The sequence below is a fragment of the Tupaia chinensis genome, unplaced genomic scaffold (genome assembly GCF_000334495.1).
Source record: "Tupaia chinensis unplaced genomic scaffold, TupChi_1.0 Scaffold000671_2, whole genome shotgun sequence".
In the NCBI taxonomy this organism is placed as follows: Eukaryota; Metazoa; Chordata; class Mammalia; order Scandentia; family Tupaiidae; genus Tupaia; species Tupaia belangeri.
This window is the reverse complement of record NW_006160194.1, coordinates 1572440-1597467: the sequence shown is the minus strand read 5'-3', so window position 1 is coordinate 1597467 and position 25028 is coordinate 1572440. Positions and strand designations below refer to the sequence as shown.

Here is a 25028-nt window from a genome sequence, read left to right as displayed (position 1 = left end):
GATGCTTTTATTGTTTTAACACAGATAAATTAGTTCCCAAGTAACGCTTCTGATTTCCAAAGTGTGGACCAAGAATTGTAACTTAATTAAAAACTTAAAACATACAAAACTGAAAGTTAGTTTTACCAAAATTAGACTTTTTCCATCAAGGAAAACAAAATCAGAAAATTCCACAGGTTGTTTAAACAGCAGCAGCAGCAGGCACAGATTTCCTGGTGTAACCGGAGTCCTGGTCTCCCTGTACTCCAGGTTAAGCCACGTCACAGAGCTGAGCGAACAAGTGCCTTCTGGAACCTCAGCCGGAGGACCAGCTGCTTACATCACCCCGATAGACGTCGAGCAAAATACAGATCTTTTTCCAAACAAAGACTTTTTCAGAACAATTTTTTCTCAAAGAAAACTTCCAATCCTTCCCACCTGGACAAAATGCCACTCTCCCACCATCACCCGGAGGGAAGAGGAACAGGGCAGAGACAACGTGGGCAGGCGGAACGCGCCCAGGCAGAGGCCGGCCCTCTGTGCACTCAGGAGCTCAGCACGATCAGTTTGTGGGGCTGGTATAGGGAGCCGCCCCGCCTGCCGCCTTCGCGGTCCGCCTGCTCCATCACCAGTTTGGGATCCACCTGTTGGGGAAATCCAAAGGGCCCATCAGACCTGAGATGGGCTTTTCCAGACACAAACAAAAATGAATACATGGCACTGCACACACATACGTGGACATAGGAGCGAGCAGGAAACATTCGACCAGCTTTCCAAAATATTTACCAAATGCTTCTCTATACCCACACTTCTCAGTATGAATGTAATAAATCATTTTAACTTCCTGTTAATAAAACAGTAACCTTTGGGACCAGCAGCTGACGTAATGGCTATGTTGCTGGTCTCCCATGTGGTTGACCGCAGTTCGAACCCGGACCCTGTGGCTTAAACTCACGCTAGGCAGGTGTGTGTGCATGCCCAAGATCCCGAGAATGGAGAGGAGAATGGAGGAGAAGGGATTGCGGCGTGGCCATCCCCCCTGGGGGGTGATTTCTCACTTTCTGTCTCTCTGTCTCTGTCTTTCTGGAGAGCACATGCGCCCTATAGCAAAACCCTCTCCAAAAGAAAAAAAAAAAAACAGTAATCTTCAATGAGAAACCCCACATACTCCCACATAAATGTGAAGCATAACTGCGTCATTGTTAACTTTTTAAAAAAGAATTATTTTATTTAACTTTATTTATTTTAATTTGACCAGAGAGGGACAGAGTGAGGAAGAGAGAGAGAGAGGGAAAGTGAGAAAGCAAGCCGCCAGGTCCGGGACTTGAGCCACGGTCCGCCATGTGGGAGTCCAGTGCCCCTAACCACCATGCCACCTGCCGGGTCCTTGTTAATGTTTTTTAAAACACACCAACCTTACAAAGCAGCTCTGCTTCCCAGTAAGCCTGGCCACTATAGCACCTGCAAATGCCCGGCTGAGCCAGGAAGGCCAGCGGCTGCTATGACCTCCCCTCCAGGCTCCCGCACAGAGCTCTGGCACAATGGGCTGGCTCCACAACTGCGAGGGCTCCCTGAGGGAGCAGACGGGGACAGGCCGTGTGGGCGGACACGTGCAGGAGAGCGCCCTCTCAGTGCCAAGGCGAGAGGAGCTACTGAGCTGCTGGTGCCTCGGCTTAGAGCTCAGGCTCCTCCCCAAGCCCCTCTCCCTGAAGCCACATTGGAGTCCTGGCTCTAGGCCTGACAGACAGGAAAAGTCTAGAAGCCCAGAATGGCCCTGCCTGCATCACAGGTAGCTGTGCTCCCCTGCCCCTACGTCTCACGTGGCGGCAGCTGGAGATGGCTCCTTTGGGAGGAAGTTGGGTTAGGTGGGGTATTCGGGTGGACATGATGGAATCGACGCCCTGCTCTGTCACGGGAGGACACAGTGACAAGGCGGCCATCTGCAAGTCCTCCCCGGCCCTGACTACGCTGGCACCCTGCCCTCTGCCTTCCAGCCTCAGACCTGTGAGATGCCCGTGTCTGTGTCCAGAAGCCACCTTGCCCTGGCACTTTGTCACAGTCACCTGAATAGACAAGGACAGCCACCACAACCTAGAAGCTGGAAACAAGCCAAGTGACAGGAACGAAAAGTCGTGTCTTCACACAAACCCTTGATGCTGGGCTCTGGCCCGCTGTCCCCCACGGTCGAAAGGTCAGACTTGCGGCCGGCAACGGCCCATCTGCTCTGCCGACCGTGGAGCACGCCTCTGCTCCCCAGCCCCAGCAGTCGGCCCTGAGCTCCGCCGCCCCGGGCCGCCTCCTGCTCACCTGATTCCACTCATAGGGCTTCTCGTGCCACTTGGGAACAATCTTCTCTCTTGGCTTCGACTGACAAAACAAACTAGAATGTGAAAAGAAGACACTGTATTAATTACACCTTAGCAATTAGAGCCCCACTGTGCTTTCCCTTTACAATGAGACGTCTACCTGCCACACATCGTTCCTCAGAACTGGAACGCGGCAAACTTCACTGTGCGGCCAAGTCCCAGACCCAGCAGCTGGGAGATCAACCAGGGACGTGTGTGGGCCCAAGACACCAAGAGGGGAGAAGGGACTGCAGCTCGGCCATTTTCCCTGCGGGCCTCCCCCTTTCCCCTGTCTCTGACGAGCACAGGCACCCCACAGCAGAACACACCCAGGCATGTGGAGATGCTCAGAGGACGTGGCAGCCACGGAACCCCAGAAGTGGGCCGGCCCTGTCCTCGGAGTTCCCAGACGGCAGCCACGGCCCTCCACCACCAGCGGTCTGGGCTGCTTTCTGGGACATCCAGCACAGCCCTGACAAGCTGGCCGCTCACTGGCTTAAAGGGAGGAAAAGGGGAGACAGGCCAAGAGCCCTCACACCGTTCCCCGCAGGGCCTGGGAACACCTACAGAACCACTGGCTCTGGGCCAGGGTACTGCTGGGGCCCGCAGATCACGGACCTTCCAGAAATTTAGGAGAGGCATCTCAGAAATGAAATGACCATGAAGGCCCAGGCTGCAGCCCACTCCAGACTGACTGGGAGCTGTGCACACACAGAAGAGACCTGGGGAGCCTTGGAGAGCCCAGGTGCGAGCAGGGAAGAACTGAAACTGCCCAACTCTGAGCACACTCCCCGCCCTGGCCCGGGCGCCGGGAAGGGAGCAGGGGGCAGGGGGCAGGGCGTGACTGGCTTGGGTGTCCAAGCACAACGCCGGCCAGTCGCTGGCTGAGCACGGGAACACACACAAGGACCACTCCTCGGAAGCCAGGCTCACGGTAACATGGGAATTAAGGGAAAATGAAGCGAAGCACAGAACCTAGGCACGAGCGGCCTAACGGTACGGGAAGAGCTGTGTGAGAATGGGCGGGCGAGGTCTGGGAAGGTTCCTAAAGAGAAACGAAGCCAAGCAAAAAGCGCCAGCTCTGGGCCCTACTCGACGTTGTCTGAAATGCTCAGTCTCCACCACAACACTAGGAGACCTGCAAAGGTCTAAGAACGGGAGCCACATCAGGGGAAGGTGAGTGACGGCGGCCGGCAGTGGGCCAGGGCGGGCCAGCACACACGTCACAGCGGCCACTCTAGAGCATTCAAAGGCTCAGGCAAATCGTGCTTAAAGAATCAAAAGGAACTATGGTCACAAAGACACAAAGATAATTGCAGTATGAGAACGTGTATGGGGTAGGAAAAAAATACTTGAAGCAACTTAAAAGTGCCAGTGGGTAGGGGCCAGCAGTTAGCATAATGGCTATGTCACTGGACTCCCACGTAGTCGACTGCAGTTCGCGTCCCAGACCTGGTGACTTAAAACTCACGCCGGGCACGTGTGCGTGTGTGCCCAAGATCCTACGAGGAGAGTGGAGGAGAAGGGATTGAGGCATGGTCATTCCTCCTGGGGGGTGATTTCTCGCTTTCCGTCTGTCTCTCTGTCTGGCGAGCACACGCCCTATAGCAAAAACCTCTAAAAAAAAAAAAAAAATGCCAGTGGGTTATGAGTGAAAGGCCCAGAAAGGACAGGCCATGCCATCAGCAACCAGAGCAGGCTGTCAGCTCTGGTTCAAAATGAGAAGTACCAGGACCAGCAGTTAGCGTAATGGCTATGTCGCTGAACTCCCACATAGTTGACCATGGTTCAAGCCCCGGACTCGGTGTCTTAAATTCATGCTGGGCGCATGTGCATGTGTGCCCAAGACCCTGAGAGGAGAATGGAGGAGAGGGGACTGCTGTGTGACTATCCCCCCTGGGGGGTGATTTCTTGCTTTCTATCTCACTGTCTCTCTGGCAAGCACATGCGCCCTATAGCCAAAAAGAGAGAGAGAGAAGTAACCAGGGATGAGGGACGGGGCTGAAGGGACAGGGGGGAGAGGGGGAGAGGGAGAGGCGGAGGGATGGGGAGAGCTCTGGCCCCCACCCACACAGGGCACTGTCAGCAAAGGCCAGCCCAGCCCTAGGATTGCTGGCTGCGACAGGAGTGCAGGTGGGTGTGGGGTGCCTCTGCCTCTCCTCCACCGACACCCCATTCTTCTCAAGGCTGACTTGGGCTCACGGGCCACACCAAGGGAGTCCATGCCCTCTGTGCTCGGATGTGTTTGGCCAACGGAAGATCCAGCAGTGAAGAGAGGGTGGCAGAGGGTGGCAGGAGAGGGAGGCCAGGGTACTCGTGCCCAGATCGTCTTCTCTGGGAGGCTCAGAGGCCCCATCCCTGCCTGGCGGTCCTCTGGGCCTCCGGGCCTGGTCGGAGCACAAGCGTGGCCATAAGCGCTCCACGGTCAGGGTGGGGGCAGCAGCAGCCACCGTGGGTCCCCACGCCTCACCTGCCGTCTGGAGGGACGGCACACGAAGTCTTCACACCCCCTGGAGCGTGGCAGTCCTCCCAGGACCCTCGCAGGCTCGTGGGACTGCCACCGCCGGACACTGCCCCGCACGCAGTTTGCTCCCCGTGACCAGTGGTCCGACTCGAGGCCGTCGGGGGGAAAGCCCGCCCACCGTACACATACCCGAGCAGCTTCTGCCGGGCGCTGTCCTGTAGCTGCGCGCTTCTCTCTGGCCACAGGTGCTTGGAGCCGTCTGGTCCATCACACACTAGCTTGTTCATGGTCGCCCTGAGAATATTAATCTGCAAATAAACGGTGAGGAGGCACTGCTGTGGCTGTCCTGTCAGACTTCATCCACACGGACTCTGACGGTCTGTGCGCGGCCGCTGGGCAAACGGCCACCGGAGGTCACCATGGCAGGTCCTTTTCCCAGGGGACCCTATTAGAAACCGCCGGGCCCTGGGCTTGCTCACTGCTCCTGGGCCGCTGCTCCGAGCACTCAGAGCTGGCTGGCACGGGCACACGCTGACCTGTGGCTGGTCCTCTCCCTTGTCCACTGACGATGCCCTGGCCCTGACCCAGCTCACGGGGCTCGCTCCAGCGTTCGTGGCTCACTTCCGTGTGACTCCGCTTCCCATAGAGTCCTGGCCCCCACGGTCTCTACTCTCTCCAGCCCAGGGTCAGAAGTGCTCACCTGCGCCCCCAAGAAACCATCTTACCCACCAGAGGACCCACCGGAGAGGCGGTCTGGCGCCCTCTCTGCTAAACACTGTTCCCTAAAGCGCCTGTGTTCCTCGCCCCGTCCGAGAACGGAGGGCCAACATTTGTACATGGGGTGTCTGACCTGTCACTGTCAGGCTCGTCCTGAGAGCCCCAGCATCCGGCTGGGCTGTGTGCTCAGAACACGTGTATAAGGCCCCGCTGCCTCCCGGGGGCGCTCTGGTCTGACGATGCAGCCGGCGCCCACACCGCAGCTGTCCGGGAGCCCCTGCACTGCCTGGTGCCACCACTACAGCACACAGCCACCCCGCGGTCTCCTTCCCCAGCCCTGTTCTCCCGGGGAGTGCTGAGATAGAAGGGCCCACCCGGAGCTCCTCCCCGGGACCCTGGGGACTGACCCTGGGGCGACTAGCAGAGCTTACATTGGGGACTGACCCTGGGGCGACTAGCAGAGCTCCAGCACCGCGGGACGCTCTGACAGACGCAGGTGCACCTCCAGCCGCCTGTACACACCGGTCCCTGTGTTCTCACCAGCTGAGAAGGCAGGACTGGAGGGGGTGAGGCACAAGACCCTGTGGAGGGTGCTCGTCCTTCTCTCTCACCCTCACAGAAGAAACACATGGACTTCTTTAAGACGCATCCGTATCATCACGCGGCTGGCTGACTCCTCTCCCTCACTGACTCGCACCTCACCAGTGAGCATCCTGGGGCTCTGCTGCCATCTCGGCATGCACACGGGCCCACGGGAGGCCAACCTCCAGGCTCTCACAGACCCTGCGGTGGCCTGCCGGGGCACCCAGCAGCACACACGTTAAGTCCGTGAGGAGCTGGCCCTGCATCCCACCAGCAGTAACCAACTCCCCGGCTCCACAGGCTCCCCTCGCCGGCCACATGCAAGTTTCGTGGGTCACTTACGGCGGCAGCTCAGGCCGTCTTAATTTGCATTTTCCTAAAGAGAGACGATGCTGAGGTCCCCCAGAGTACCCTCTCACGTGTGCTGCCGCTCCCCTGTTAATGTGGGCTGCTTTCTGTATCACCGGTCCCGGCTCGTGGCTACAGGTGCACCATCACCCACGCCTCGCAGTCTCTCCTACGGTGCAGCCCGTCCACTCATCTGAACAGTGTCTTTTGCAGAGTGAAAGTTTTAATTGTGGAAAAGCTCAGCTCACCCATCACCTCTTTCACAGACTGCTTCTGCTGCTGCTCTGTGCACTTGCTCTGCGTCTCTAAGGCCTGGCCTGGGCGCCCACACCCGCCCCGTCCCCCTCAAGGCTGCTGTGGCGGAGGCACACGGGGGTGGCACTGTTCTGGAGTAGTGGGCAGCCTCGGCTCGGCCAGGCCTCTGGAACTAGGGAGAGGATAGGGCAGGACATGCTTCCCCCGTCCCAGTGTGAACTGCAAGGGCACTGGGTGAGGCCTGATCTGCAGAAGCCCTGCAGCCTGGGCGACGAGTCTGCCCCAGTGTGGGAGTCGGTGGCCCAGAGCAGTTCTATGTGCTGGGAGACTCAGAGAAGGCCAACTGGCTCTTCTCCCAAGAGGTGAGAGTGACAGGCAGGTTAGGGAGTCTGCACTGGGAGACAGGACAACTCCAGGACTAAAGGGGATGCCTGGCTCACAACACATTCGCTGTCTGAGACGGGGTTGGGGGTGCTCCACGGTGCACGGAGGGGTCTTTCTTACCTCCACGATGTCTTCGACGGTGAACTGAACATCAAACGCTAGCTCAATGTCGTGCTCTGGCAGGATGGGGGCCCCTGTGGTGGGGTTCCATCCCAAGCCACAGAGGACTCCAGTGTAGCATTTCCCGTCCCCGTCCACCCTAAATGAAATGTTTTGAGAAGCGTTAATTACTTCAAAATTGTTCAACCATTATTTCAACAAATTGACCCATAAAATCCATCTTAAATTCGGTCAGCCCTGGAACAGTAACTTATTTCACTTGTGTGTTTTTCTTCAGTTTTACACAAGAAATAAAGATCATATGTAGTTATAAGAATGGTATGTTAGTGCAGTGGTTAAGGGTGCTGGATTCCCACGTGGCTAACTGTGGTTTGATTTCCACACCTGGCAGCTTGCTTTCTCACTTTCCCTCTTTCTGTCTTTTTCTGGTCAAATTAAAAAATAATAACAAATAAATATTAAAAAAAAATGGCAGGATAAACATTTCTATGAACCCGTATTAAGCCCTGTGCTCTCACTGCGGCACACGAGGTCACGGAAAGAGTACTTTCGCCTGCAGCTCTCCCCACCCCCGCCTGCAGCTCTCCTCCCACCTTTGAATTCCTTCTGGGTCGGTCTCTCCCCAGGGAGATTTCTGGGTAAAAGGCTGCACACTGTTCTGACTATGGGAGCTGTGCTCGGCTAAGGCCTTGGGGCGTCTGTCCCACCTCCCCACCTGCAACTCCCACACCGACCCTACCACGTGTCATATGTGTCATACCCCAGTTCTACCAAAATCCCACCACTCTTCCATCCATGGCCGTTCCTGTCCCTTCACCTCCCGTGCATCCCCTCCGTCCCACTGCTACCTCCTGCTCTACACCCAGACTCGGGGAACAACGTTCTGATTGACTTCTGCTTCACCCGGTCATTCGCCCACACGGCGGACAGTGGCAGCGTTCCCAACATCCGGCCACACCACCCTGCACACACGGGCAGTTTCCAAATGCACTCCGAGGAACACCAGGGCCTCTGGTCACTGCACAGGCCAGTCTCTCCGATCTGGGCCGTGTCCCTCTCCCCGCCCTGCTCCAGACGCGGCTCCTTGCAGCCTTTTCTCCAGCCTTTCCCTGGGAGCCTTCCCTCCCAACGCCCCCTGCCTTCTCCCTGGCCGCTCTCTCCTCTTTCCAACTTAGTCGAAAGCCAATGTCTCCGCCCAGAGGTTCAGGGAGTATATGTGTAACAAATGAACAGATGTTAATATCAACTGTCTTTAAAATAGTTTGCTAATTTTCTTTGATCCTTAATCAACAGACTTTTCCCTAGAAAGACCAATTCGAGTTTTGTTCCCAGCTTTAAAATGCACACCAAAACTGTGTGCATTTAAGGTGCCCGTGGCATCCTGACACATGTATATAGTGTGAAATGACCATGATCAAGTCAATTAAGACACCCACCACTGCACACCACTGCCAATTGTGTGTGTAACACTTAAGCTCGCCTCTGTGCCAATCCCAGGGTACCACACAGCATTATTAGTGACGTTACCACGCTGCGCAGCACCCCCAGAATTTACTCATCTTGCAACCGAGGCTACAGGTCGATTACATTTTGTTGTTATTTTTCTTTTTTTTTAGAGAGATTTCTGCTATATGGTGCATGTGCTTGCCAGAGAGACAGAGACAGAGAGCGAGAGATCACCCCCCACCCCCGGGGTGGCCATGCTGCATGCAGTCCCTTCTCCTCTCAGAATTTTGAGCATACATGCATATGCACCTAGCCGGATTTTTTTTTTTTTTGAGAGGTTTTTGCTATAGGGCATGTGCTCACCAGAAAGAGACAGACAGACAAAAAGCAAGAAATCATTCCCCAGGGGGGATGGCCACACTGCAATCCCTTCTCTTCCATTCTCCTCTCAGGATCTTGGGCATGTACGCACACGTGCCCAGTGAGTTTAAGCTGCCAGGTCCAGGACTCGAACTGCCATTGACTACATGGCATTCCAGCGACATAGTCATTACACCATCTGCTGGTCCCCTAGCCTGAGTTTTAAGCTGCCAGATTTGGGACTCAAACCTGAGCCGGCTACATGGGAGTCCAGCAACGTAATAATTGCGCCATCTGCTGGCCCCGGGTGAATTATGTTTGATGAAAAAGACCTGAAGCAGTTCTTAGTCCTGAATGCGAGGAGAGTCGTCTTCACAACACTCATAGGAAGGGCCAACACAGGGCACAGAGGTTAGGGGCTAGATCCCCTATGATGGACGCCTCAGCTCGAGTACTGGACCCAGGCATGTGTGTGTGCCCGAAACCCCAAGAGGAGAATGGAGGACAAAGGTCTACAGCATGGCCATTCCCCCCAGGGTGATTTCTCACTTTCTCTTTCTCCAGTGAGTGCACACACCTTGTGGCAAAAACCTAAAAAAGAAAAAGATAAAAGCTCATGGAAAATGCATATTATGTGGCCAGCAGACGGTGTGGTAGTTAAGGCACTGGACTCCCACATGGTCGACTTCGGTTTGAGTCCTGGACCTGACAGCTTGCTTTTTCACTTTCACCCTCTCTCCATCTCTCTCTAGTAAGTGCACAAGCCCTATAGCAAATTAAAAAAAAAAAACAAAAACAAAACAGTAAAATTAAATGAACAATCCTTTTTAACAAGTTCATAAAAATGCATATTGTGAAAAAAACTAAATGAACAATCCTTTCTAACAAGTTCATAAACATGCATATTGTGAAAAAAAACTATGCATGGGCTATATCGCTCAACTTCCATGTAGTCGACTATGGTTCGAGTCTGGACCTGGTGGCTTAAACTCACACTGGGCATGTGTGCGTGCCCAAGATCCCGAGAGGAGAATGGAGGAGAAGGGACTGCAGAATGGCCAGCCTCCCTGGTGTGTGTGTGTGTGATTTCTCGCTTTCTGTCTCTCTGTCTTTCTGGCGAGCACACGTGCCCTATAGCAAAAACCTCTCCAAAAAAAAAAAAAAAAAAAAAAAAAGAAAACTATGCATGGATTTCAGCGGGTTCTTTTGCACTAAAGTTGTATTGACTTGCTGTAAGGTGGAGCACGGAGGACGAGGGAGTCTGAGAGCCCCTTTCCGAGCGACATGCATCCTGCTAGAACCACCATCCGCTGTGGCTTGCTGCTCTCCGAGACGAGGCCACTTGAGAGCTTTGCCAGGACCCAATGAGGCAGCCAGAACACAGCTCAGGCGTGGCTGCGTCTGACTTCTTTTTGTTTCCTAATCTTAAAAAAACCATTGAAGGGCAGCCACTTTACTTCAGTTGATAATGTAAAAACGACCAAACCGTCACGGTGGGCTAAGTGGCTGGTATCATTCTTACCAAAGCATCCCGCACGTGTGGAGCTCATGCTGAGAAGGTCATACATTTTATGTCTATCTTTCCATTTAACATCCCACAAGCTCTCTGAAGTCCCCTGTGCGTGTATTACACAGTCCCAAATACTCATGGTCCTGAACAGACACATTCCCTCCGACCCTCCCTTCTATCTAATACAGATCAAAGGGAATCCCACTTTAAGGGTATTCAAGGGGCAGAGACCCAGACTCGCTTAGAAGTCAGGTGAGCATCACCTTAAAAACCATCAGAACAATGTTCTTTTAAACGGAAGCTCCTCAGGGGACCAGCGGATGGCATAATGACTACATTGCTGGACTCTAACGTAGATGACCATGGTTCGAGTCCCAGAACCGGTGGCTTAAATTCACACTGGGCTCATGTGCATGCACGCCCAAGATCCTGAGAGGAGAATGGAGACGGGATTGCGGTGTGGCCATCCCCCCTGGGGGGTGATTTCTCGCTGTGTCTCTGTCTCTCTCTGTCTTTCCAGTGAGCACACATAACCTATAGCAAAAACCTCTCAAAACAAAACAAAACAGCAGTAGCAGCTCCTCGGGACCAGCAGATGGTGTAAGGGTTACTTTACTTTGCTGGACTCCCACAAAGACAGCAGTTCTCGTCCTAGACTTGGTGGCTTAAAACTCATACTGGGTGCGTATGTGTGCCCAAAATCCTAAGAGGAGAATGGAGGTGAAGGGATTGTGGTGTGGCCTTCCCCCTTGGGGGGTGGTGGTGGTGATTTCTTGCTTTCTGTCTCTCTGGCAAGTGTACACACCCTATAGCAAAAAATCTCTCTCTAAATAAAGCTCCTCTACATTATTTTTATGTAATTATTTTGATTTCAACTTATGTAATACCCTTCTAAGATGGAAGTGCTGACTAACCGGGCCTCTACCATCAACGATAACAGAATGCCACACAACCCCAAGCTGACGGCCGGCTGTGGGCTGCGGCCAGCCTTAGACTTACGCTCCGGTGTGGTAACATGTGTGCTCGAGAAGGGCTGTCTAACAGCGTCGGCCTTGAAAGGGTCCACGCTCAGGGTAAATCTTTGATCATCTGCCTTAAATCTTCAGTGAATAAACATAACCTTAGCTGCGGGGTTACGTCTCTTCTGGACATCCTAAATATTTAAGGGAACTTAAGAGCACAATTGAGACCACAGAGCCGTCAGCAGTGGCCGAGGGCTGTGTGCTGTGGCTGCACCCCACGCAGCCAACCTCGGTGAGTCCTGGCCCCGTGGCCTGGAAACAGGACCAGCCCGTGTGTGCATGTGTGGGTGCACGCCCCAAACTGAGATGGGCAGAGGAAGGGAGTGAGGACTGCAGCGTGCCTGCGCCCTGCAGACGGTGGGCTCTCTCTCCTTCTCCCTCCCTTCCTCCCCACACCCCTCTTGTGGAGAGCACACGTGCCCTCTGGCATTAAATTAAAAAATGATAGAGAAGTCAGGAACAAAAGCAGCATATTCCATAGAGTGCAGCTGCAGGCTAACTGTCCTGAAATGCTTTATGTGAGCTTCGGGCTGCGCTTCAGAGGGGAGCCCCAGGAGAAGGACTTCGACTGCGGACTAGCACTGCAGGACCCTCGTCCTCCACGGCCAGTGTCTGACTGCAGCGTGGCAGTCTGTGAGGTGCTTACCCACATCTCTGTGCGTCTGTAGACGGCCACATCTGCATCGACTAAAGCCATGTCCCTGCTATGTCCGTGGGGGGACACTTCCTTATTCGACTTAATCGCAGTGTGATGCACCCACGTCCCTACAAGGGCACTGAAGACAGCTTAATCCAGAGATCTGTCGCACCGTCATGGTACACCCACAAGCCGCTCTAACAACAGAAGGACATTGAGTCCTTGCAGATCAGATGCCCAGTAGGAACACAGTAGGGTGACGTCCCCTGGGCCATCGTGTGCCCCGCTGGTGCTCTGTGTCACAACTTAAATGGGCATTTACAGAGAACATGAAAACGCTTACTCTATCTGTAAAACACGCATGACAAAAATCTAAAATCAAAATAAACTATAACAAAATTTAAAATATACTAAATATCTTTACATTTACACATACAACTAAATTTTAAAGTGATAGTGTTATTTAAAAATAACGATAGTAATATTTTGTCCATTCCGTTTTTTCTAGTATATATTTTAATGGGAAAACAACACAGTGTTTTGACAACTGAGAAAAGCACCAAGTATTCTGAGGGTGATAGGCGGTAAGGCAGAGAGGGCGGAAGAACAGCAGGCCCTGGCAGCAGCCCCTTCCCCAAACTGCCAGTGAGGTCTAAGCCAGCCCCCGCCCGTCAGCTGACCTCCTATCCCGTCCTGAAGTGCGACAGGCCTGCAGGGCACTGTCTGTCCCAACTTCTTCCAGTACCCACGGGCACGTGAGCCCCTGAAGCCCAGCTGACACCCCTTTCCTAGAACTCGCCACACCTCTGAAGCTCGCTTTGGTTGCTCTGCCACGCAAGCCTCCCGCCCCCTGGCCCCGCGAGAATGTGCACAGGGCTCTGTCCCGCCGCCTCGCCCATCTCGCTGCGGGTCTCTGGGAGAAACCCCTGCTTGATCCTGGCACCAAACGGGCCATCCACTGGGTCAGCTGTCTGCTGACCCGAGAGTCACACGGTCGAAATGACAGGGCGCCCACCCCACTCCCGTCCGCTCTGAGCCCTGCGGTAAACTCGGGCTCCCATGTGATGCTGCATGCTCAGTCATCACCCCTGAGCTCCCAGCATCAGCACACTGGCCAGGTGGGTGACAGGGAGGGGGTGCACCAGAGGCCGGCGAGCCACCGGACGGCTGTGGCCTGGGTTCTACGCCGTTCCTTCTAGGAGGGAGGCAGGTGCCCATTTTCTAGCCGACGCGCTCACCTGACAATGCTTGCGCTAAGTCAGACGGCCATGCACGCACCTGAGCTCCATGACGGGCGTGAACAGCATACTGAGCAGGGCCGGGAGGCCGGGGATGTGTGGCATCAGGGAGGTCTCCCTCAGCAGCATGGTGGAGCCTGGGACAGTCGACACCGGCGTGAGGCACGAAGCGTCCGCTGCATGGCCTGGTCAGCCCTCATGAGCAGGCACCCCTTTTCCCAACTGTTCCCTCTGCCGGCCCCAACAGTGAAGTGCTCCATTTTCAGTCCCCACAGCACCCCACAAGCAGACGCCACACTCCAGGGGCGAGGTGGTCATCCCACTTGGGGAGCACTTTGTTGGGTTACTCTTCTCCTTCTAATGTTGCCAGCAGCTGCATGCACTCACCAGAGGCAGAGAGGGAGAGGGCAGAGGGTCCCCTCAGTGGGACAGGGTCACACCACAAGTCCCCTCCTCCCGCCTGCCACCTGTCGCCTGCTTGGGCTTCGATCCTCAGGCCACCCGGGCCAGGACACGACATGTAAGATCTGGCTCCTGGCCACCAGGCCAAGGGCATCCTCTTTCCCATTAGGCTGTGGGGTGGCTCCCAGGGCTGAGAGCTTGGGTTCATTCTCCCTGATAGCCAGGCATGACAGCGGGCACTGGCCATCAAGGGCCCATCGCTCTGCGAGTGCGTGGGCGCTCACCCGGGCGAGGCGGGGCTCACTACGGGTCGGCAGGTCATCCCGGGACTGCAGGACTGCAGTCGGGAGACCGAGGGGCAAGGAAGAGAAGCGCTGCACTACCGGTGGCGTTCATGGACAAGGACGCGGCCACCAGCATCCTCTGGTGCAGGTCTGCAGGGGCGTCGCTGATGACGACAGAGTTGACGCTCTCCTTCTCGATCCAGACGCACCTAAGGGTGTGAGCGCGAGACAGGCCACAGGGTCCTGACCAGGCAGGGCTGCGGGCCTCCCAACGCTCAGCCATCTGAAAACCACGGTCGACAGTCCAAAGCACATGAAACTTCTCGCTCCCGCGTGCCCCTCACAGGACGGGCCCTCACACCGTGTCCTCGAGCGGTCCTTGTTCGAACCCCCTCTGGCTCCAATTCCCCGCTGGGGCCCCCACTGCTCCTGGGCTTGCAGCGTTGCCTGAGGGCTGAGGACGTAGCCTCTGCCTCTGTCCCAGCCGCTGCCTTGCACTCCTGACCTGCAGAGCAGCGCTCACTGAGCACAGGGAGCTCGGCGGGGCCTCCCGCAGCTCCTCTGGCCCTCGGCAGAGCCCGCAGCAGCCTCGCCAGGCTCCCTCTCTCCCTTCGTCACCAGTCTGCTTAGGCACAGGCTTGTCCACGTGCTCCCTCCTGAAATTTCTTGCAAAGCTATATACCTCGGCACCTCCTGCCAAACCCAGGCCAGCACCTTCTCCCACAGCGACCCACCCCACGGATGGCCTGAGAAGTGCCTCCGGCCTGCAGGTCCTGACCCCCAAATCCAAATACCCCTCACGTGGGGCTCTTCAAACCTTGCTGTGTGTGCCGACTCCCTGGAGCTCTTGGGAGAGTGGAGAACTCATTCCACAGTTCAGGTGCAGCTGAGCACCTGTACTTCTGACCAGTTCCCTGGGGAGCCTTTGCTGCTGGCCAGAGGGCTCTTAGAAGCCAGGGTTTACCCAAAGGACCTTTAACAACGTGTGTGTGTAGGGCTCCCAACTGTCTTCGGGTGAAGTCCAAAGGGTGGCTTATAACGCCTGCCCTCACCCCACAGCTGCACTGCCCCTGCCACCCCCAGTCACACTGCACTCACTGAAACTGCTCACCAGGGCAAGCTCTCAAACCCAGGGCTATAGTCTCGGCCCTGGAGCCATCCGGCAACAGCCCTTCACTGCCCTCACCCCGCACCTGCACCTTGGCTAACTCCTCCACCCTCCAGCTCTCGGGTTTCTCAGGCAAACCTCCAAAGCCGCTGGTGTGCTCAGGGCCCCGAGACGCTCTCATGACGCCCTGGGACTCTGACCGGCCCTTGCCAATCTGTGCTGTAACTGCAGTCCCCTGGAGGACAGCTGCGCTTTGCTCGCTGCTGTCTCCTCCGAACTGCAGACTAGCCCTGGCTCACAGGACTCACAGACTTGCTGCAGACAATCGCAGCAAGAACAGAAGAAAGGAGCCGCTAAGAGACACTAGGAAATGCTGTCTACAGGATGGCTCTCCGGTTAGAGTGCAGGGATGCCCAAATCTGGAGCTGGGGACGACCAGGAGCAGGTAGAAAGGTTATGCTATGAAGACTAGTCTCTGATGAGGCCTCCGAGTGGAGAAGTCAGAACAGCATTCCTGGCAAGGTGGGAGCCTACCTGAACTTGGAGATCCGGGTCAGGCTGTGGCACTTCAGCTCGTAGGGGTTGAAGGGCCCGTGGAGCACGGCCTATGCACGAGACACCAACACAGACAAGCAGGTCACTTCGTGCGCATCTGAAACCCCCAAAGTCGCTTACATTTAACAGAAGGCATCTGAATCATCACAGCACTCGGGGAGAGGAGGGCAGTTCTGGGGTGCGAGCGATTCCTTCCGCGATCTCCCTGACACCCTCACTACACATATTTATAAAAGCCTCTGGCCAGGAACAAAACCGTGCAGAAAATCTCAGTCGATATTCTTTCCATTGCAGCAGGCAACCCGGTCAAAGGGGCAGGCCTGAGCCCAAGGCTGAGTGATGATGGAGCCGTCCCCGAGCAGCGGGCACCCTCTGCTCCTATACTGACGTGCCGCAGGAGGACACTAAGACCCAGCTCCTGGGGAAGCGGCCGTGTTTCCTTTGACCGGGTGACTATGTAGCCTTGCCTTCACAGAAAAGAGTTAAAATACACCACCATGAGAACTAGTAAAAGCTCTAGCCTAAACCCCACTCAATACTAAGCCCCATGGCTTCTTCTAATTAATACAGGCTCCACTGTGAGAAAAGTAACACCATTAAAAATCAAGAAAGGGGGCCAGCAGATGGCATGGGAGTTAAGGCAGTTGGATCCCACATAGCCAATGCAACAGTTCGAGTCCCAGACCTGGCAGCTTGAAAAATCACACCAGGCGCAGGTGCATACATGCCCAAAATCCCAAGAAGAGAATGGAGAAGGGACTGTTACGTGCCATCCCTCCAGGGGGTGATTTCTCACTTTCCCTCTTCCTCCCTCTCTCCATCAACTGCCCGTGCCCTACAGCAAAAACTAGAAAAAGGAAAAAAATCAGGAAGGAAAAAGGCCACCCTGACTACTGGAGGCAACTCTCAACGCAGACGTGAAAAGACACTAGGTCCTACATTATATTTACGTGTTTATAACGTGTGCTACAGAACAGCGCAGACGTGAAAAGACACTAGGTCCTACATTATATTTACGTGTTATAACGCGTGCTATAGAACAGCGCAGACGTGAAAAGACACTAGGTCCTACATTATATTTACATGTTATAACATGTGCTATAGAACAGCGCAGACATGAAAAGACACTAGGTCCTACATTATATTTACATGTTATAACATGTGCTACAGAACAAGCCCCACACGTCACCTTGCAATTTGGGGTACCCAGCTTGTTAGAAGAAAAGCTCTCTAGCAGAATCCGGATCAGAAACTTCTCGTCGTCTTTCACGGGGGACGGCACAAACCCACCTGTCGTGTTTGCTACTGATTTGGAAAAGAGACCCTTGAGAACTGCGTGGCTTTGCTGAAAAACATGGAAAGGCAAGGCAAGGCTGAAAGACCTAGTGCCACCTTGTCACCGCACAGGCAGGAGCGGGACGTCCCTTATCCAGGCCACTGAAGACACAAAGCGGTGGGGCAGGGAGTCCCATGGGAGGGACGGCAGCCTGTCCTACGCTTCGGCCACTAGAGAGTTTAGGAGAAAGACAATTTCTTGAGGAAGAAGTGTTTTTTAAAAAGCTTTTTCATACACAACATTTGTTTTACACCAGGAACATCACAATCCCCTGAAGCGTTGCCCACACGCAAACAGAATAGGCCACCTGCTCCACGTGGACACTGCGAGAGGCTGCCTCTCCAATTCCTGGTGTCCCCACGGACATTTCATGAGCAGGATACAAAACCTTCAACGTCAGACTCAAAAGGAGCCTCTCCGAGGCCGTCACACTGGGGAACAAAGCTTTCGAAATGACATTTTAAAAAGTTGAAAGAAATTTTGAAATGCCTGAAATATTTGAAATATTTTATGAATACTTGCACTAAGAAATATCAAAATCCATTTTTATAAACTCCTCAAATATAGAACATTTTCAAATCAAACTTTCATTACAAGGAGGGGAATAACAGCTGGGTGGGACCAACAAGAACAGCACCCACCGCCCTGCCTGACCCCAGCAACCCGAAGGGCACGTGAAACGGGCCACAGCCACGACCTCCAGCATGTCAGTAACGAGAGCAGCACTCGCCGGTCACCTCGATACCCTCAGAGAGAAGCACCCCGCGGCCGGCCTCTCACACTGCCTCACCCCACCCCACCTCCACTACCCCCAGAGAGGAGAAGCACCCCGCGGCCGGCCTGTCTCTCACCCCCCCACCCCACCCCACCCGGGTCAGCACACGTACCTTGGACTCGTAGGACTCCTCCGCGAGCTCGGCATAGCCCTCCTGGACCAGCACGTCTCTGATGTCGAGGGCGGCCTGCAGCCCCGAGCAGCGGTACACGTCTACGTGCAGGACGTTGTGCACCACAGAGAAGACCCTGACCAGGAGCGCACAGCCACTCACCAGGGAGGCGAACCGCCAGCCGGCCCCGCCACTCCAGGGCTCACCGCAAACCAGAGACTTGGCCGAGGGCCGCATCTTGCAGATCCTAAATTCCAAAGCCTACGGGACAGAAAAGTGTGGTGTGAAGTTTTCCCGCCAAGCAAACGCTCACGCAAGTGCCCCTGAAGTGACCCGTGCACGTCCCCGTCGGGGTGCTCAGGAGAGCTGCAGCAGGGACGGCGCTGAGGCAGGCCTTTCCCAGGTACAGGCGCTTGGGTTTTCCTTCTTTCTCGTTTTTTTTATTTGCAACAAGGCAAATGTACTTGCTGAAGAAAGTGAGCATGTGAGAGGGAAAGTGAGAAATCCGCCCCTGGGGGGATGGCCATGCTGCAATCCCTTCTCTTCCATTCTCCTCTCAGGATTTGGGGCACACAGGCTCATCCACCTGGTGTGTTTTCAAGTCACTGGGTCTCAGGCTAGAACGACACAGTCGGCCACGCGGGATCAGCCTCGACAGGCGGCCCGATCCTGGTTTTGGTTTATCAGAACCACCACAGTGGAGAGGAACTTCACACTGCTTCTCTGCTGACGGGACGGGTACCTGTGAACATGTCTCCAGCCACCCAACTTCTGGGTGGTTTCAACGTGACCAGAAGCCTGAGCAGTGGCTTTAGCAAACACTGTGGAACTAGGGCCGGGCAGTGGCCCAGCGCGTGTACCCCAGGACCTCTGCACTCCGGGCACACACACGCATGCCCTGGTCTGGCTGGCCGAGACTGGGTGGGTCCCAGCATGAGGGCCCTGTTGGGGATGCACGCCCTGCTTCCTCTCTCTCAGAAGTAGCAGCAAACTTCACAGAAAGAAAAATCGCTGGACGAAGACAACTCCCATGCAAACCCGGGTGTTCTCCCTGTGCCTGAGCTGACCCAGAAGCAACACTGGCGAGACGCCTACAGCATGACGTCTTAGAAGGAAAGGCACACTTGGCAGTGGGCGAGTCCCGCCCCTGCTCCGGGTCTCGGCCCAGCTGGGAACTGCAGGGCACTACCTGACCTCCAGTCCTTCCCTGCACGCAAGTCATCCCACAGCACCTCCTCCACCTCACCTGAAACGGAAGTTCCAGAAACCGGCAGGGGATCTCCATTAAGAGGTGTAGGTCCACATGAGACCGATTACCGTAGTCTACAAAGAACACCTGGGGGAGAAAGCAAACGTGCAGGGCCGTGCGGGGGCCATGAGCCGTCAGCGGCCTCCACGCTGCGGCCACAGAGCACTCAGAGCCACCGGTTCAAGCCACGTCCGCTCCCCGATGGTGATGATTACAGATCCACTTTCCACCTCTAATTACGAAAGGGTTCCTGGGAACCGGAAGCCGTGTTGCTTCCCTTCAGTGTTGGCTACGGGGGCGTACCTCAGCAGAACTTCCGGAGACATAGAGGATCTGAGCCCTGAAGTAGCTTTCTTTGTCCAAGTCCGCAAACGGGGCCAGACAGACCAGGTCTGGGTGCGGGTGAGCAGACAAGGGCACCAGCTTCAGGCGGTTGATTTCAGCCGTAAGCTTTCTCAGAATCTCTGCATTTTTTTCATCAATCCTATATCCCCAAAAGTGTCCTACTTCAACCACCTGAGGAGGAGGAGGAGGAGGAGGAGGAGGAGGAGGAGGAGCGGTGAAGACTAGAATGTCTCTCAGACCGCAGGGCTGTCCGACCCCCCTAACCTCACGAGCTGTGCTCCTGGGCGTGGTGGCACTCTACAGGCTCGTGACCGGGGCTGTGAGAAAACACAGCGGGCCACCCAGAGCGAGGAACTGTGTGCAACGTGCCCCTTTCTGGCAGCAGAGGCCCCCAGGCACGACACCCAGAGCTCGTGCTCATTCTGACGCACGTCAGCCTCACACCGAGGCCTCCCAGAGGTCCTACGAGACCCCTTCATCTTTATCCCCAGGTGCTGACCATAGAGTGGGGGCCTGTCGCCGCCCTCCAGGCTGGCCAGGGCCAGGTACAAACGTACAGCTCCCTGGCCGGGCAGGAGTAAACAGGAGGAGTGCAAGAGGAGTGGCCCTACCAGGAAGGGTGCCGCAGAGCAGCTTCTACCACCCGCCCTGGGAGACAGACCAGGGCCCACCAGCACCAGAGGGTTCCAATCTGTCTGGAGTCTAGACTTCTATGTGACAGTCCCAATGAGTGTAGCTACAGATTTATCAGGAACCATATACGCATGTTCACTGAAAAATGTTTTTATGTTTTGCTATAGGGTGCATGCACTTTTCAGAGAGAAGGCAAGAGAGGGAAAGTGAGAAAGCACCCCCTAAGGAGGACGACCACACCACAATCCCTCCTCCTCCAGTTCTCCTTTCAGGATTTTAGGCACACGTGCACACAAGCCTCGTGTGTTTTCTAACCTGTCAGGTCTGGGACTCAAACCACGCCGTCAGCCATGTGGGATCCAGTCACCTTCACATCACATGGCCAACCACTGAGTCCCGGTCCAGGTGGCTTGAAAAACACCATGTGCTAGGAACAGCAGTTGGCGTAATGGCTATGTCATTGGACTTCCATGTAGCCGACCGTGGTTTGCATCCCGGACCCGGTGGCTTAAACTCACGACGGGTGGGTGTGTGTGAGTGCCCAAGATCCCAAGAGGAGAATGGAGAAGGGATTGCGGTGTGGCCATCCCCCCTGGGGGTGATTTCTTGCTTTCTGTCTCTCTGTCTCTGTCTTTCTGGCAAGCGCACGCACCCAATAGCAAAAACCTCTCCAAAAAAAAAAAAAAAGAAAAAGAAAAAAGAAAAACACAGCTCTCCGTCTTGCATGTGTGACCAAAATCCTGAGCAACGAAGGAGTAGGGGAGAGGGACCACAGTGCGACCACAGCCCATCAGAGGGGCTCTCTCCCTCTCCCTCTCCCTCTCCGTCTCTCCCTTGACTCTCTCTGGCAAGAGAGAAAGTGTCCTGTGGCAATTTAAAAAATACCTAAATAAAAACGGTGCCAATGCTGGTTTTCCTGAAATGGACCGAGTAGCGCAGGTATGTGCCATTGTGCCCATTAACACCCTTAGTAAGTATCTGATTAAATCTGATGGTTTGGGCATTTTCAATGTACTTGACATCTAACATTTTCTGTTTTAGCCACATTTCAACTTAACAAGTTTGGTAATTCAAGCTCGCCCACAAGCTCCCCTGGCTTTTCTTTTTTTTTTTTTTTTTTGAGAGAGAGATTTTTGTTATATGGCATGTATGCTTACCAGAGAGACAGAAAATGAGAAGTCATGCCCCAGTGAGGATGGCCATGCCACAATTCCTTCTCCTCTGCCCCCTCTTGGTACTTCAGGCACACAAGCACACATGCACACATACCTGGCAGGAGTTTTTTTTAAGCTGGCAGGTCCAGGACTTGAACCACAGTCAACTATGTGGGAGTTCAGCAACACAGCCACCATGTCATCTACCGGTCCATTTACCTGATTACTCAGGTGCACAGGTGTGTGTGTGTGTGTATGTGTGGGAATGTATCTCACGTACGTAACTTGAAGATGAAGAAGAGGAGAAGCCCCAGTGCCTCGGCTGGGCCTCCTACCTCTGTGACGTCAATGGTCAAAAGCAGCTCTGGCGCGGCCTGGGGCCCGTCCACCGTGCTACCTGAGACGGGCACGGGGCCGACTGTCTGCTTCTGGAAGTCCACATTCACTCTGCACAACACGCGTTTTTTTAAAAGACAAAAATCAAGTGTTACAAAGAAAATGTATTTACATATGTGAGATTATTACTTGAACTATTATTTTTAAAAGAAGAAACATTTTTAACAAAATACCTAAGCTAGAGATGGTGAACTGGGTTTTATCTCAAGCGTGACTTTCTGAGTTGCTCTGGCAATGGCAAAGTTATACACAACCCTTTGGGTACATTCTCAAGGCCACGATTCTTACAAAACACCTGCTTTGAAGGGTATAACGTCTTCACCAAGGACCTGCGATGTTTTCTAAATTGTGAATTTGGAAGTGAGGCTATGACTTTTAGAAAAACTACAAGAATCCACACCTGACTCAATGCTATGCCAGAAAAAACACACGGTTCTCATAAACCAGTAAATATCGTTCGTCTTGTAAAGCAGTAAGAAACAGGGGCCGGCAGGTGACACGGAGGCACCGGATCCCACATAGCCAGCTTTGTGGTTCAATTCCCACACCTGGCAGCTTGAGAATCCCTCCGGGCATGTGTGCGTGTGCACCCACACTCCTGCAAGGAGACGAGACTGCGGGAAGCCATCCCCTCGGGGGTGATCTCTCACTGCCCTCCCCTCCCGTCCGTCTGTCTCTCTGGTGAGTGAACAAGGCCCACGGTAATCGACAGGCAGAACAGTCATGGGCCAAACTTCAAGGTGTCCACTGGCTAATCACTGCCGTGCACATCACAGAGCTCGGGCTGGGTGGTAGAGAGCTGGTGGTCACCCCACCCGGAATGGAGACGGAGCACCGAAACAAAGCCAGCCAGCCCAGGAGGCCCAGGAGAGACCGTGCCCTCTAGACCCGTCACGCGCCTGAGACCTCTACCCCCGGTTCCACCCTCAGAAGAGTGCGTGGAGAGCCACTCGGGGAGGACGGGTTTCCCAGCATGAGCCGGCTGCGTCCCCTGTTCTGCACGCGGATCTCCAGTCTGACCCGCACAGGCGAGCAAACCTGGTTTGAGTTCAGTAACACTCCCTTCTGAAAATACCTCGTGTTCCTGAGTTTTGAGACAGTCCCTCCTTGCACCTTCCCTTCAATTTCCTCCGCGGAATGAATGCTGAGCTCCAGTGAGACTTTGAGCTGAGACATCTTTATGGCCATGTACACTGCAGGAAGAGTCCTAAATCTCTCTGTTGGATTCCGTGAAAACTCCACGAAAGCTCTGCTCCACAAACAAATGTAAAAAGAAATGTATCAGTCATCTGATAAAAAACTGCACGTTAATGTTTCTCAAGATCAGACAGAAATTCTCACGGAAAATGTCAGTAACGCTTCATTTCATAATTAGTTAATAAGCTTTTATTGACTTGAGAGAAAATAATTCATTTAAGGGATATAAAAGTTTCAGTGACACGTCACTAAAGCATAACACAGACTAAACACCTAAATTCACATTGAATGTTCATGCCTAGAAATATTAATTTTCAGGGCCAGCAGGCGCTAGACCCCACATGGCCAACTGCATGATTCAGGTCCCAGACTGGGCACCAGATGCATGTGTGTGCATGCCTAAAATGCCAAGAGGAGAGTGGAGAGAGGACTGCAGTGGGTGCGACCATCCCTGTAGAGGCTCATTTCTTACTTTTCCTCTCTCTGGTGAATGCACATGCCCCATAGCAAAACTAAAACTTCAAAGAAAGAGAGAAATATTCATCTTTGCAAGGACAACAGAACAGCAGGTTTGCCTTTTTCCTACTAGGAAAGACAGCACAGATCCAGGCCACCCGAACGCACAGCTCAGCGCTCTGCCCTCATCACGCTGTCTCTCCAAGTACTGGGCAGCCGCTCTGCCCTCGCCAGCCCTCACGCGGCTCGAGTCCTGCTGCCCCCTCTTGGAGGACAGGAACCAAGCACAAAGAAAGGAGCCTGTGGACCCTCCTGGCATGAAGAAAATGGCCTCACGCTCACCTTGTCTGCGCAGGGCTAGCACGACCACCCCGGCCGAAACACCGAGTAGCCAGAAACGAACTTGCCGCCCCTCCCACTGCTAGGATCAGTCTGCCATGAGCTCGGCCATGAAGAGGACGTCTGGAGAGCTCTCGGAGGGGGCTGGGCAGTGAGTGAGGCCCCTCTGCAGCCCACTCCCCAGCTGCCCGCCCGCCTCTCAGGACTTCCTGGCCCATCTCCTTGCAGCCCTCCTCAGCTGACTCCTCCTCACTGCTAAAGGTGTGCATTTTCCAAGACCCAGAGAGGACTACTCTTCCTCTGCCTTCCACAAGGGCACACGGACATCCTTTGGGATGCTTGGTCAATGCGTTCTTCCCACTTGGGGCAACAAACTGTACAAAGTCATCCCTATGCACATGCCCGCTCCTATGGAGTCTACACTGGACATGACACGCACATACTGCCCTAACCAGGCACTCAAGCTCCTTTACTGGACTAAAGTCACAGACACAACAAAAACCCACAAAAACAAAAGAGCTGGCTACCAGGACACCCTGCCCCAGCACTCATAGAGGGACCCGAAATAACAGTAAGACCTAACCCATTCCAGACGCTGCTTAACAGCGTGCCCACCCAAAGGCCTCGTGGTGCCCTTTTCTGTTAAACACATCTCTTTTTGGCCTTTCCTTACGGTCGTGGTTTTGCTTTGCACCGCAAGGCAGGCTGCTAACCTCAGAGGTCTGGAGCCAAAGACCAGAGTGTGTCACACAATGCTCCAGCTCCCCATTCTCCACACCCCGCCTGGAAACCCGCCCCTTGTGGTGTCTCTCTTCTTTGTGCTCCACGTGCGACCTGCTTCCTCTCATGTGTTCACTGCCTGCCCCGTCCTCTCCAAGCTCCCTCTGCTTCCACAGGGCTGCACCCCCACGAGGCTGCACACACAGCATGGACCAGAGCGCCCAGTGGCCCCAAGCACCCTCCTCTCGTGTTCGTCCTTGACATCTGCCATGAAAGACCACCCAAGACAGTGCCTGACCTCCCACCGGACTCCATCTGACACAGAGCCAGCTCCTGCCGAGACGTGGCCGCTGTGTCCTGCCAGTCCTGCACTCCCCAAGGTCACATCTCAGATGCCTCCTCCCGCTGGGGCGCCACCCCAGGCCTCGCACTCTGCAGCACCTTCTGAGCAGTCCCACGGGCCACACCGTTCCTACAGTGCTTCTGATGGGAGGTCTCCTCGGTCTGGCCCTCTGGGTCCCTTCTGGGACACTCCACCTCAAGAAAGTATCTGTGGAACA

At 54.5% G+C, this 25028-nt stretch overlaps 1 protein-coding gene across 3 annotated transcripts in view; it reads right to left on the bottom strand.

Moving 5' to 3' along the window:
* TDRD9 (tudor domain containing 9) overlaps positions 1-25028 on the bottom strand; it is a 147804-nt gene continuing 122776 nt past the window's right edge. For all 3 annotated transcript variants that reach the window (XM_006160071.1, XM_006160073.1, XM_006160072.1), the window contains 13 exons: positions 22832-23005; positions 21696-21807; positions 19532-19744; positions 19226-19315; positions 17980-18240; positions 16946-17101; positions 15736-15806; positions 14193-14302; positions 13448-13544; positions 7195-7333; positions 4978-5096; positions 2287-2359; positions 1-623 (listed from right to left, as the gene is read on the bottom strand). In XM_006160071.1, coding sequence (XP_006160133.1) covers positions 525-623; positions 2287-2359; positions 4978-5096; positions 7195-7333; positions 13448-13544; positions 14193-14302; positions 15736-15806; positions 16946-17101; positions 17980-18240; positions 19226-19315; positions 19532-19744; positions 21696-21807; positions 22832-23005 — 1714 coding nt within the window. In that variant the 3' untranslated portion in view covers positions 1-524. The remainder of the gene's footprint in view (positions 624-2286; positions 2360-4977; positions 5097-7194; positions 7334-13447; positions 13545-14192; positions 14303-15735; positions 15807-16945; positions 17102-17979; positions 18241-19225; positions 19316-19531; positions 19745-21695; positions 21808-22831; positions 23006-25028) is intronic.